At 52.4% G+C, this 14,350-nt stretch overlaps 1 protein-coding gene across 7 annotated transcripts in view; it reads left to right on the top strand.

The window, feature by feature from the left end:
- Positions 1-14,350, top strand: part of Ralgps1 (Ral GEF with PH domain and SH3 binding motif 1) — a 234,753-nt gene that overhangs the window by 215,271 nt on the left and 5,132 nt on the right. For 4 of the 7 annotated variants that reach the window (XM_060389971.1, XM_060389969.1, XM_060389968.1 and 1 more), the window contains 5 exons: positions 6,517-6,600; positions 7,694-7,799; positions 9,706-9,798; positions 9,966-10,071; positions 11,795-11,886. In XM_060389971.1, coding sequence (XP_060245954.1) covers positions 6,517-6,600; positions 7,694-7,799; positions 9,706-9,798; positions 9,966-10,071; positions 11,795-11,886 — 481 coding nt within the window. Of the gene's footprint in view, positions 1-6,516; positions 6,601-7,693; positions 7,800-9,705; positions 9,799-9,965; positions 10,072-11,794; positions 11,887-14,350 lie in introns of those variants that run through there. The other 3 variants (XM_060389972.1, XM_060389970.1, XM_060389973.1) reach the window with 2 other exon arrangements.

Genomic DNA, 14,350 nt, shown 5'->3' with positions numbered 1-14,350 from the left:
GCATGGCTAGTGTAGGGCAGCAGCACCCTGTCCATAGCACTTGAGTTCAGGAACTGTAGTTTTCAGCTGGCTGGCCCCTGACCTATATATATCGCCCCACAAGCCCTGGTTTTGAGGCCTGCAAAGGCCGGGATAGAAACTTGAGCCAGGCTCCAATGTAAAGGACAGAGAGACCCCAGAGCAGTGTGCTCTCACATACACATATGTACGTACATGTATGTACATGGCTCTAGTGGCCTGAGGGCGCAGCTCAGTCACCCATTGAGCAGTGGGGCAGTAGAGTTTTCATTGCCCAGCCAACACTGGGTCTTTTGGCCCCATCTTTTCAGTTTATACATACAGTATCCGAAGGTGGTTCTTGAAATGAGACAGAGCCCAGGCCACATGTGCCCAGTGTGTCCTTAAAATGGGTGTTTTCAAGAGTACCCAGAGAGCTGTGGACTGCTGCACAGCCACCAGCCTCTGTTTTTCCTGAGAATGCAGGGAGCTAAGGGCGCTCACTGTGTTGTTCCCCTTTCCACTCCGAATACATGCCAGCCCTGGAGGTCAGGGGCCCCATGGCTAGAGACAGGTAGCCACATCAGGGAAGTGTTCTTTGACCACTTCTTAGCTCTCGGGCTAAGGCCTCATCCCTGTCCTTGAGACCCAGAGTGAAAATGAAGCAGTCTTACCAACCACAGGGGAGTGGAGTGAGGGTGCACCTTCTTTGACTATCAGACAACCCTGACCTGCAGGGGGAAAGGTAGAAGGAAAGCCTCACCGTTCCTGCCACTTCCCTGAGGAGCAGAGGGCCCTGTAAGCCTGCATCAGCAGTGCTAAGTGGGCTTGAGGGTAGGGTTGGAAGCTAGCACCAGGCTGGGTTCCTGCCAGCCTCAGGCTTTGGAGAGCAGGCAGCCTCAGGGCTGTGTCAAGGGCCACTTTTATACTTGGATTGAAAGGCAAGTTTGGGCTCTAAAACGAAAACAGAAACATCAACCTAAGAGCCAGTCTTTTTTTAAAAAAGAATTTCTTAAAAAGGAATGAAATGGGTTAAAGTGATGACTAGAGACAGAAATATGAAAATACACAGCATCCTTGACCTTGGTGTTCTCTGCTTTGCAGGATTTTGAGGGATTGCCATTGTATTCTCCAAACTTAAACAGTCTGTGTTTTCTACTCAGAAAACGAATCAGCCTTTAGCATTCCTAGATGTCATTAGAAATGATTGCTGTTTGTTTCTGAAGAAGTGAAATGTGCAAGTGTGTCGGAGTTCACCAGCAATCCTTCCGACCCTTCTTTCCTGTCAGATGTTGCTGGGTGGGAGGAGGTGGGCTCTCGTACTGGGCGGGCAGGGATGGGAGGTATCAGACGAGGGAAGAAGGGCCCTTAAGGATTGAGCTCCTTAAGTGGACAAGGGTAGAAGAGAGGAGGGGCTGGTACAGTTCCCCCCCTCCTCTCTCTCTCTTTCTTCCCTCCCTGCAGGGGGTGGGGACACAGGGTATTCATCACCCCGGGCATAGCCTGGCACAGTGGTTGTCCAGTGGTGTAACCTGTGTCAACTGCAGGTTCAGGCAGCTTCTAGAGAAATAGGTGCTTGAAGGTGTTTTCTGAAGAGGACCCTGGTGAGCCTTTGTGAGGGTCCTGGGATACGAGGATGTAAAGTTCTAGGTCATGACCTAGGGCAGGAAAGATGGCCCATGAGTGCTTGAGTTTCTGGGAGCCTTGTTCAGGAGAGGGGGCTCCGTAATCTGTCCTGCTGTCTTGAGATGCTGTCAGGAAGCGTAATGCCAGGGCCCCTGGTTTGTCTGAGTCTCGGTTCCTCCGCTATGCAGCAGGAACACATGTGGCCAACACACAGCACCTGTGTAGAGCCACCGCAGGAGAGACTGGTGTAGACTCTTAGCTGTGGGCCATCCTGGGTGCTTCTGCCCGACCAGAAAGCTGCCAGAGGCCAGGGCTAGAATGGGAACACACATCATGTGCCCATTCATGGCGTCTGTGTGGACTGGAATGAAGATGGTTTCTACCAACTGTTACTGGCTTCTGCGGTGGCCTTGGTCTATCGTAGCTCCTCTGTAGGTAGTTGGCCTGTGGTTGATTGCAGGTACCATGGAGGTGGTCGATGCAGTCTCTGCCCTGGGTAAGGTTTCCTGTTGGCTTTGGCTAGTGGGATCACCCACTGTCCTGTCAAGAACAAGTGACAATTGGAGTCATGGTGGCAACAGAGTGCCAGGTCTGCCTCTCATATTTATAGACATACATGTCCTTCCTTAAGTCAGAGGACTCCAGATTTGTCAGGGTCTCCCGAACCCCAAGTTTTGCAGTATTTGGAGAGAATTAGGCCCAGCTCTGCAGCAAGGAGTACCCTCAGCTACAGCTCATCTATCTGAGTGACAGAACATAGAGACCCAGGATCCCAGGCTCTCACCCCTCACTAGGGCTCCCTGAATTCTGGCTTCTCTGGGTGCGTGGACTGAGCTTCCCTGCTGAGGCTTACAGGGCGGCAGCCTATTTGGTTGATTTGCCAAGCTGGTTAGATGGTTCTCTGAAGACACCTTTACTTGCTTTGCTCCCGTAGTGGTAAGTTAGGCTCCTGGCAGACTCCTCTGGAGAATGGTCAAGGGAGTCTGGGCCTGGAGCCTGACCCTGTGCTCAGCCATGGCAATCAAGGCTGGGTCCTGCCAGTTAGCAGCTGCTTCATAAGGAGCCTACAGCTTCTCATCCTTGCATCTGCCTGTCCCTCCTGCTGCATCTCTGTGGTGCTTGCTGTTGCCACTGGAGACCAGATATTGAACCTCTCCGCACACAGAGGGTATCGGATGCCCTACAATGCCTAGGCTCATGTGATGACTTTGCACAGCCACTGAGCCAGATTTCCAGCCTGACCTAAGTCCTGATGGCCAGGAGAGAAGTCTGGCTTTGATTTACACTCAGCCACTCAGTGAAACATGCAGCGTTTTGCCAGCATGGGTCCTAGGAACTCATTTAGTCACTCCAGGACATTACCCAAAGAAGGGCATATGCACAGGAGAGCAGAAGTTCTTCAAATGGGACTGCAAGAAGGGCTGTCCTAGGGCTCATCAGGAGTCAGGCTGACACTCCTGCCTGCGGATGAGAGTGACCAGAAAGTGACCCAGTGGGACTAGCAGTTCCTCTGGGGCCTGCCAGGGGTGTAAGCACTTCTGGTGTGTAGTGCCATGTGGGTCTTTCCACAGATCACTCCTAGTGGGGTTTTGTGAATTTTGAGACAGGAGAATGGTGTGGGGGGATGACTTTTGCTAGGACCAAGATCCCTAGGACCTAGATAATAGTTGTCATCTTACTTAATGTCTCTTGTTCCTCCACCTCCTACGTGGGACTTATGAATTTCATCTTTGAGATACCTACAACCTGATGCAAACCTAGGAACCAGGGCCTTGCTCAGCCCAAGTGCTCATGAGGCTGGTGGTACAGGTTGCTGCCATCTGGGCTTCCTCTTCCAGTGTTGTGGCCTTGGGCAAGTGACTCCCCATCTTCAAGCCTCAGAGTTCTTATCAATGAGGCAGGACTAGGAACAGTGGTTAAATGAGACAGTGAGTGAATACTGCTGAGCACATTGCCTGCCACCCACCATCTCATCTTCACTCCCACCATCCGTTCCACCACCTCCTCACCAGCCACAGCAGCAGCCCCTCATCTCATCTAATCACCGTCGTCATTGTCATTGTCTTATAAACCCTGTGGGATAAGCTAATCTATTTGGTTGTTTGCCTACATCTTTCCAAGAGCAAACTTCCCACGAGCCTCTGGTCTGGTATACCTCAAATCCATCCTGAAAGGAGAGGTGGGGCAGTTCTGAGAATGTGTGTTCAGCTACATGTTCTCAGAATTATCCTAGGAAAGATTCCTATGGCTCTGGACGTGAGGTCCTATAAGAGAGCTCATGATTTCTGGGGCTCATTAACTACGGTTGTCCATTTGTTCTGTATTTGTGGCAATTTAGGGCAATGAGGAGGGGCCAGGCTGTCTGGTTCCTGTGGTGGATGATCCTGGCTGCTCTAAGTTGGCACAAGCCTCCTCCCCCAGCTCACAGGGAGAAAAGGGTAGATACTGCCCTTCTGCCCTTCTCCTAAAGGGTGGGAAAAGGCCACCACTGTGCTGCCCTTTCGCACCTGGGATTGCCTCATGGTTCAGGGACAGGTGATGGTGTCCACTCTGTGGGACATTGAAGCCCCTCGCCCTGTGGCAGAAGCAGGCCTTCTCGATGAACACTTGTGTCTCCGTCTCAACAGCAGGCCAAGCATCTCCTCAGGCCTCAGTGCCCCCATCTTAAGTGGATGTGAGAGCAGGGCCCCTTCTGCAGGGTTGGGTGGATGTGGTCTTGAAAGCAGCTGTGCGCAGCTGTGGAGACAGCAACTCTGAGGTTCTGGGTAGCCCCTCAGAGCACGGGACGCAGAAGTGCTCCACCTGATTGAAGACATAAGACCCTCCTGGAGCTTTAGCCTCATGGACAGACACCGACACAGCCATGGGAGCTGTGACACTCAAAGCAGCAACCCTGATGAGAACAGAATGCTTGCAAGGCCCCACACGGAATTTAGGTGTGGTCCCAGTGCCCAGAGTAGGTCCCTTCATTTCAGCTCCTGCCTCTGTCAGCTGTAAAAGGCCATGTCCCCTGGCACAGTGAGGGCTTGGGCTGTAGAGTCAGGCAGACCTGGATTCAAGTCTTTGCTTATGAGGTTTATACCTTGGACAAGTAGATCGTCATTGCTGAGCTTCAGTTTCTTTTGGGAAGGGTAATAGAACGGTGCTTAGACAAGCACCGTGAGCGTGAGCACAGTGGCCTCGTGTGCACGGCACCCACCACCTGAGCCCCTTTGGTCTGCCTGTGTGATGTCAGTGGGTGAGGCGTCTCTGAGCCTCTGTCCACGCATAGTCCCTCACACTGGACCCCCTTGGACAGGGCCTGAGTGCCACCTGCCAACCAGCCCGGACTACTCGGAAGAAATGGATTTCAGACCTCTCTCTGACAAATGTCCATTCTAGCAACCTCTGTCAAGGACACAACCCCAGCTGGTCTCACAGAAGGGGAAGCTGCCCACCCTGGCAACTTCAGACAGTCTTTCCTTCCCAGCGCCCCAGAGCAGCAGGGAGGAGGCCTTCAGGTGGATGGCGGAGGGAAGGCTGCTGCTCCGAGAAGTCCTGAACAGCAGAGGACGTGGCGTGTACTAAGCATCAGAGAGAACCCCAGGGGACAGCACTGGAGAAACTAGCGCGGTCAGAGCTGGCTCCTCTTCCTGCCAGTGGCTGGGGAGGGCAGCTGCCTGGGAGAGCAGCTGGTCAGCAGGGGCCCGAGACCTGCTGTGTTTCGGGACTGGACATGTGTCAGGGACAGGCAGTGGGGAGATCTACGTGTTCCACCTCTGAGCAATTACAGCAGATGCATGGGTCCCAAGGAAGAGGAGTATTGACACAGACCCAGCCTACTGTGGATGGAAGAGGAGACAGTGCAGCCACTGGGATAGGGACTCGGATGTACCAGTTCCTCTTGTAAGTGCTACATAGGCTCACAGCAGGCCAGGTCAACCTGTGACAGTCCTGAGACCAGCTATCTCGAGGACTTGGGATAACAGGCACTTAAAGAGGAAGGACTGATAGACAACAGAGGAAGATCCTGGAACCACCAACACAGATGAGCAGCCCTTACCTTGGGCCCCCGTAAGGAGACCCAAGATGGCCATCAGAAATGTCTTCATAACTGGAAATCAGATCCCCAGTCACAGTGTGATATTCATGGCTGCAATGAGAGAGCCCATTCCCACAGCACACACACTAGTGTCGTTGGCAACAAACAGCAGCCTAGGCTAGTTGTGGACAAGCCTCCACTTTGAATTTGTACAGAAAGTTATGTCATCAGCTGGCCATCGGGCAGAGAAGCTGTAGGTGCAGATAGAGCGTACCTCAGAGTCAGGAAAGGATAAAGCAAGGCAGTGCCTGCTTGGGTGGAGCTGGAAGCGGCAAACAGGTGAGAGAAAAGCCAGGCCAAGCCCGCCAGGAGACCCTAGAGCCAGAACCATCAAGTTGCAGAGGCAATTTCAAGGACACTAGAGCCAGCAAAGAGCCAACTCGGAGGTGAGGTATAGCAGCGGGATCCAGAAGCATCCTGGTGAACAGGAACCCTGCGTGTAACCTGGCCAGATGCGCAGGATTGCTCACCACTCTGTGCTGCACCTGCTTCTAACCTGGACCTGTGGACAACATGGCATTTCTGCTAAACAGCTCAGACCACATTGGAGAACCTGAAAGAAGGATGAACAGTAAAAATGTTCAGGAAATTGTCCCATGAGCCCCAGGACCTTTCCCAATGGAGTCTGTGGGACAAGGTTTCCCTGGCCAGGTAGTTCCAGATATGTCCCAGATGTGCTTGTAGTGGGGGCAAGGATCCCAAGGAGGAGGGGAAGGGCTGGGCTGACCTACCAGTCTGGGATGCTGTTGACTCCTTAAGGGTCAGCTGGTCTTTCCAGACTGTGACTAAAATCCACCCCCTTTCCTCTGAAGCAGGGGACGTCTCTATGCCACGCTGGGGCCCAACTGGCGGGTTCCAGTTCGGAATTCTCCCAGAACTCGGAGCTGTGTCTACAGGTAGACATTTGTTCATTTTCTCATTTGACAAATAGATTTGGGCTCTTACTGGGGTAAAGGCTCTCTCCAGATGGATCATAACACTATCTCTGATGCTCCAATTGCTCCAAGGTATGGGGTGCTCTGGAAAGAGGAGGGGAGCATCAGAGGAAACAATATTGGAAGAATGAGAGGAGTTAGCCAGATGACTGGAGGGGGATTCACAGGGCCAAAGCTCCCAGCCACAGGGATTGTAGGGCTCTGAGGCAGGAGGCCTAGGTGGCTCAGTGATGATGAGAACCGCTGTGCTGTAAGAAACCAGAGAAGGATTCAGAGGAGGCTGGGGAGGGGTCAGAGCCACATAGAGCAGGAGCAAGGACCCAGGGAGAGGTTTAGAGGAGAACTGTGTGAATGGAGAAGATACGGGAGGAGGCAGGTATGGAAGCAGGAACAGAGACTGCATTAGGCTGTCATGTAAAGGAAGATACCGTGGCTCTGATGGAGACGGGGGATGGACAACCAGGCACGGTTAGGACCTGGAACCAGAAAATCCTTGGGACTAAGTTGCAGAACATGTGAAAGGGAAGAGACTTCCCCAGGGTCTGATGTCGCTACTGGCTTGGTGGCCAGCTTGGTTGAGCCAGGTGCCTGTGGACACCCAGTAAGCAGTAACGCAGAACTCCAAAGCGTGGACAGGACTTGAACATAGTCACCCATGACCATGCCTGATCTCAAGGGAGAGGGCTTGAGAGAAAATACAGGAGGAAAGGGAGACAGAATGGCGGATGGGGTGTCTGTGTCCCCTTTCCTCTGTAGCCTACTACTTTTGCACTCTCCTAGCATGAGGAGGGCTGCCAGAGCTGGGCTGCAAGGGCCTAGGTTCCTCAGGCATAAGCCAGGGCATGAGCATGGAGCAGCCAGAAGGAAGTGGAAGGTGGGGTGAGGTGTAGAAGCTTGGCGAAATTCTCCAAGGACACTCACCCTACTCTCGGTGGCTCTGGCCCAGCCCCGAGAGTCTCAGACTCACAGTGAGGTTCCTGGGAGTCACAGTGAGTGGGAGGGTACCAGATTTTAGCTGCTCAGGGGCCATATCTAACTGACAGTCTCCCTTCAGCCCCACGAGCCCTTGCACCTGTACTGTGGGAAGCTCAGCCACTGTGCCCACTATGGAGGGGCCTCTGAGACGGAAAACTCTGCTCAAGGAAGGCCGGAAGCCTGCAGTAAGTCACACATCTATCAGAGGCAGTGTGGGCTCAGGGAGTAGCCTGCTTGCTCTAGAGACCTGCTGTCTTAGTTTGGGTTTCTGTTGCTGTGAAGAGACACCATGACCACGGCCACTCTTATAAAGGAAAACACTTCAGTGGGGCTGGCTTACAGTTTCAGAGGCCTAGTTCATTGTCGACGTGGCAGGAAGCATGGTGGCATGCAGGCAGACATGGTGCTGGAAAAGGAGCTGAAAGTTCTACATCTTGATCCATAGGCAACAGCAGACTGCCCTCCTAGGCTTAGCTTGAGCATATGAGACCTCAAAGCCAGCTCCACAGTTCCTTCAACAAGACCACACTTCCTATAAGTACCATTCCCCATGAGCCAAGCTTTCAAACACACAAGTCTCTGGAGGCCAATCCTTTTCAAACCACCTTACCTGCCAACCAGGCTCCTAGCCCTGGATGAACCACTGAGGGGGAAAAGGCCTCAGTTTCTCTGTCTGTGACTTAGGGTGAAACTACGTTTACTCCTGGCAGTCCTCTGTGACAGAGAGCCTGCCCATAGTCGCATGGGCAGGCTGGAGCCCTGGTCGTGGTCTAGAGGGCAGGTGGGGAGCTGCCCCCAGAGGGCAGCATAGCTTAAGGGATCTTGGCTGCTGTGTGGCGTTCCCGCGTAGACTCTCCTAGCAGCATCGTAGCAGCAAGGGGAAAGCACAGAGACAAAGCACCAGGGGGACCTTCATGCCCGCCATGAGCCTTCATGTCAGCCCTCGGGTCACAGCTGCCGTGTCCCCACTTGATGGCCTCAGCCCCTTGTGTGGCAGTCTCATTCTCACGCTGCCTGTCCTCGCTGCATCTCTTCTGCCCTCCTGTACTGCTCTGGCCCCTCTCCTGTCCACAGAGTTGTCTGGAGACACCACCTGCTGTGGAGATGCCAGGGCCCTGTCACCTGCCCTCTGTGGGTGACAGAGTTCTTAGAGTCCCTGTCTCTAGTTGCCAGTTGGATGGTTGGATGATGGGTAAGGTGGAGAGCCTCCACCCAGCTCTGGCGACACTGTCTCATAAGGCCAGTGTCAAAAAGCCTCCTATAGCCTGGGGCCCCATGTCAGTCCCACGGAATGGACTTACTCCCTCCCCACACCACACCCACATGTACACAGTGGGTCCCAGGACAAACCACAAGAGTCAGTTTTACAGTTGTGTCCCAGAGATAACACTTAGGTTGGGTTATGGGGCAAGCACCTTTGCCCACTTAAGCCATCTCAACAGCCAGGGTCTGGCATTTTCAAATGAAATGGAAGAAAATGGAAAATGCCTGCATTCCTCACAAACAGTAAAGATGAACATTCTGTGAGCCTTTTTCACTTTAGCAGGTGTGTGTGCTGCTGTGCATCCTGTGGTGTCAGTGAAGAGCTGAGACACAGCTTTTCCTTGGTTGTGACACAGCTGTGCCCACTAGGAAGAGCAGCATACCACGATGCCAGATGGCCCACTCCTGGGAGGCACGAGCCTCTCACCCCCAAGGATGGTGTTTACACTGTCATGGCAGGCCTGGAAGCTTCATTGAAGAGCCCAGCTTGGCCCAGCCAGCAGGAAGGCTTCAGAACTGAGCTCCAGTCTGTCCAGAGCCGCCTGTGGCCACCATTCGGTTTCCAGGCAGCAGCTGGACATGTCTTTTTCCTGGTAGACCATTGGGCCCACGTCCCCTAACACATGGGATTTATGCCCTGAGGCCCCTTCCACGAAGAAAGGAAGGAGTGAGAGAGGGGCTGGGTAGAGATGGTGCTGCCAAGGGGTGGTAGAGAGCCACAGACGAGGAGGCCTGGGCTGCCGTGGATGGGGTGGCCATGTCTGTGCTCAGGCAGCCTGAGGCCACTCCCCTCCCCAGTATCACTACTTCGCCTCCCCTTCTCTACAGCTGTCCTCGTGGACTAGGTACTGGGTTGTACTCTCAGGATCCACCCTCCTTTACTACGGAGCCAAGTCCTTGCGGGGCACAGACAGAAAACATGTAAGTCCCTGAGAAGACTTCCCATGCTGGCCTTCCTCGGGTGGGAGTGACCCCTACGGCTGCAAGGGCTAGGGTGGGCAAGACCAACGTGCCTGGCCCATGTTGGTCTCCCTTGCTGAGGGCAGGTGTGGACCCAGGCCTCCCAGCTGTCTGTTGCTCTTTTCTAGTATAAATCTACACCTGGCAAGAAGGTCTCCATCGTAGGCTGGATGGTGCAGCTGCCTGATGACCCCGAGCACCCAGATATCTTCCAGCTGAATAACCCTGACAAAGGTGGGCGGCAGACTGGCCTGGCATCTCTTCCCTCTGACCCGATGTGCAGCCCAAAGCTGTGGGAGCTTTGAAACCAGCATTTTTCCTTTGCACTAGGTTTGCATGGCACCTGGTCTAATCCTTCTTGCCGCTTATATTGCGGCTGGTATTTCCATTGAGCAGTGAGAGTGGCCTCGCCTTTGACTTAATGGGCCTGTCCTTCCTCAATCTTAGCCTAAGAATAGCAACCAATGTTAGATGAAGCAAAACCTTGGGATCAGAAGGGTCTGAGATCCGGTTTTCTGGGACTCCTGACATAGCTTTACTATAAGACTGCACAGTGTCCAGGTCTAAGCGCAACTCAGAAAAGCACATGTAACTTCCAAAAGCTCCAACTTGACCTTTCCCACTTCTCTCTCAGTCCCAGTGAAGAGGACGGAAAGGCTTTGGTACCTTTCTGCCCAGGAACCTTGTCTTTTTGTCTTCACTGACATGCCCAGTGGTCCACATCCAGCTTCCTTGGTATCCCAAGTTAGCAAACAAAAATCTAACAGCAGCAGCACATGGCTTAGTTGCTTGCTGGAATAGCAAACTCTACACAAATTCACACTGTGATAGGGATGTTTGAGTACAGAGTTCAAGCGCAGACAGGTCATCTGGTGACCTTGCTCAAGTTCAGATTTGGGGTCTGTAGATCTGGCTAGAGACCAAGACTCTGCATTTCCAGCAAGTTTCCTGGGAAGCATGAAGGGGGAACAGTCCAGGGGCCTATAAATGTCATGTTCCCATGGTTGCAGCCTTGAAATAGGGCACCCAGCTACCTCAAGGATCCCTGCAGGTGGGGAGGCAGGAGACTGCCTGGTTCTCTGTTCTACGTTGGGGTGACTGAGAGTGTCTCCTGCACACATGGGTGTCCTCACTGTGATGCCCCTGGAGTCTCATCCCCAGTGACCGTGGCTAGAACCAGTGATGTTTTAAGAAAGCTATGCCCATGCGAGCTCCACTGTGAGCCCCTGTGGCCATGGAAACCACAGGCCACTCTTGCTTGAGCCTAGAGCAGTGGTTCTCAACCTTCAACCTTCCCAATGCTGCAGCCCTTTAATACAGTTCCTCATGTTGTGGTGGCCCCAACCATAAAACTTTGTTGGTACTTCCTAACTGTAATTTTGCTACTGCTGTGAATCATAGTGTAAGTATCTGATATGCAACCCCTAAAGGGTTCACAACCCACAGGTTGAGAACCACTGGCCTCAAGGAAAGCAGAGCCCTCAGGCAGAGGGAAATGTGACAGAGGTCAGGGGCAGTGTCACCGATAGAATTTAAAGGGGCCTGTAAACTAAAGATCACAATTGCATCTTGGTTCTCAGTGACAAATAATGCTGTTACATGACAATGAGTATCAGGTATTAGGAATTTTAGAAATACTGTGAGTTTTGTCCCCAAGAGATAGGCATTTTCACAGTCTGCATGGTTGCAGGCATCTCGGAACCTCATTGGTGCTGCTCTTGAAATCCCAGCATGGTGCTAGACCTGCTTCCAGCTCTGGGTACTAGGATGCAGGGGCGGGGACACGCACAGACTCACATCACATCACACTGTGCTGGAAACCTGGTTGCTAAGGGTCTTGATCCAAAGCCAGCCCTGCCAGTGCTGGCTCCGCCTGGGCTGGGGTGGCTTTCCTTATTCTTGCAGACTCACAGCACTCAGGCCAGTCCTCCTTACCAGGGGTTCCTTTCCTCATCAGGCAATGTTTACAAGTTCCAGACGGGCTCCCGTTTCCATGCAATACTGTGGCACAAGCACTTGGACGATGCGTGTAAAAGCAACAGGCCTCAGGTAACATCCCAGATCCTGAAGCCCTCAGACAGCAGCTCTCTCTTTCCCCTCAGAGCCCAGAGCTGCTGCCAGGCACCACCGTGAGATTTTTTTTTCCCATGGGTCAAGGCACCCCTGAACAGCTTTGAATGAAGCCTGGCCTAGACCAAAACATTGACTCTTTTCCACTAAAGAAAATACCACAGACATACCCAGTAGGGGACAGTGAAGTGGCAAATGTGATACCGTCCAATGATCCAGCTCTAGGATCTATTTGTTTGTCCGTGAGAGCTGATTTCATTGGAGAACTCCAAACTGACCAGTAGGTCGCTCTGCCCACTGTCTGGGGAGTGTACTGGTAACAGCTAAGGTACCAAGGGACAACTGTGTGCTAGGCAAGGCTGCTGGACCCAGGTCCAGGTCTGGCCTTTTTCCTCTGCTGCTCCCACCCTCTTTTTGTCAGCCATTACTCAGAAGGCTTCACATGCAGCCATTGGCAGAGTCTTTGCATGTCCCCATAATGTAGGTTCTCTTACTGTCTCCATTGTACAGAGGAGGCTCAGAAGTGAAGGACTGTGTGCAGGGTCCCATAGTTAGTGAGTGGTGGAGCTGGGACCCTGTAACTCTTGGCTGTCACTGCATAAGAAAGCCAGGAGTCCAGCCCCCACTGGCCAAACCTGGGACACAATTGGCAGCCTCCATCCTTAGCTCAAGGTAGGGATGAATTGAAGCTTGCTGCTCCCTCCATGCCGTGTGGGTAGCACTGATTGTACAGGGAAGCCCAAAGTTAACTACGCTGGAGCAGTTTGTCCTGTGGGACTGTGGGTTGTGCTCACTCCTGTTCTCAAGAGCAAACATTAAAGCGTGCTCATTGCGACACTGTCCACAGTAGAAAAACACCAGAAACCTCCAGCCTGCCTGAGATCCCTGAGCAAAGCCAGACACCTGTTAGCGAGATAGTGGCAGGTCTAAGGAGGTCCAGAAGGCGTGGGCAAGGGTGATCTCATCTGTTTTTTAAATATATGTGAATATTTACTCTATGAGCATAGTCGTGTAAAGTTTTTACAGTTATATACAAGAAACTAATTCTGTACTTTTAGAGTGCTTACAGGCATACACTTCCCTGTGAGACAGATGAATGGACAGTCTTTTTCAGTGGTGCTGGAGGTTGAACACAGGGCCTCAAGCTGGCTAGGTAATTGCTCTGCCACTGAGCTACACTCCCAGCCTCGCTTACTTATATTCTCCGCTTTGCATCAGTGTCACTGCCCATCTCTGTGATGGGAATACCTGGGATTTGGGCCCATCTTAGGGCAGCCCCGGCGAACAAGAGCCTGACACTGGTTGCTGCTGCAGCAAGATTCATTAAGAGGAAAACCAGGATCTTCCTCCAGTCTTGTCAACCCTGGGATCCCTTATTTTCCCTGAGCTAGCACAGCACACTGAAGCTCCCCAGCCACACACAGGCGACCCCAGGACCTGTGTGCAAGAGGCCATGTGGTCCCAGGTCCACCCAACAGTCTTGAGGAAAGACAACCTCAGCCAGGACCATCACAGGGAGGCCTGAGTGAGGACACACTCGGGCGTGATGGCAGCAGGAAGGTTCGGCAAACACGTGGCAGACCAGCATGCTGCCATAGGTAGGATTTCATGCACTAGCAAATATGAGGCATCATAGCAAAGCTCTGCCGTGTGGTTGTCTCCAGTTTTTAGACCCCGGAAAAGGAGGCTTTTCTTTTTATAGCTTGTTTCCTTTTTATTTGTAATTTGCTTTTCACTAACTAGTCACACTCTGTGACGTGTAAAACATGGGGGCAGCCTCAATACTCAGTGGTAGAGGCTTAACTTAGTCACTGTGCACCTCAGAGACAGCTCAGGGAGGGCACAGAAAAGGGTATTGCAGAGGTGTGGCCCTCCACATGCAATCTGTGATGAAGACTGTTTCTATTTGCACATCCTAAAATTGTTTTTCTGACACTGAATCTGTTTAAGCTTATTTATAATGTATGTGTAAGATACAAACAACAGCAGGAGAGCTAGGTGTGGCAACACTCAGGCTGAGGCAGGAAGATTGTGGGGCCATCCTGGGCTACCAACAACAAGACAACAACAACAACAAAAACAGCAGTAGAAAAACACCCATATACCCACCCCAGCCAAACCCGGAACTTCCCCCTCCCCCTTAAGCCAGTCTCTCTTTCCTCGTAACTTAACCCATAGCTTCTTTCCTCTCCTGATTTGTGTTACTTCCCTGCTTTATTTTATTGCAGTCCTGGGATGGAAACCCAGGACTTCCCTGCTAGGCAAGTTTTAAGCCACTGAGCCACATCCCAGCTGTCCTTTACATTTTTAATAACAGAGCCATGCCCATGTGTGCCCTCCTGCTACTTGCTTCTCTGCACTACAGTCTTGAGGTTGAGCAATGCTGGCACATGTGGCTGCAGGTCACTGCCGTACCTCTTTTCTCTGTCGGTTCTGCCGATCA

The sequence above is a fragment of the Meriones unguiculatus genome, chromosome 8, assembly GCF_030254825.1.
Source record: "Meriones unguiculatus strain TT.TT164.6M chromosome 8, Bangor_MerUng_6.1, whole genome shotgun sequence".
NCBI classification, from domain to species: Eukaryota; Metazoa; Chordata; class Mammalia; order Rodentia; family Muridae; genus Meriones; species Meriones unguiculatus.
Note: the sequence above shows the minus strand (reverse complement) of the source record. Positions and strands in the feature narration are given on the sequence as shown.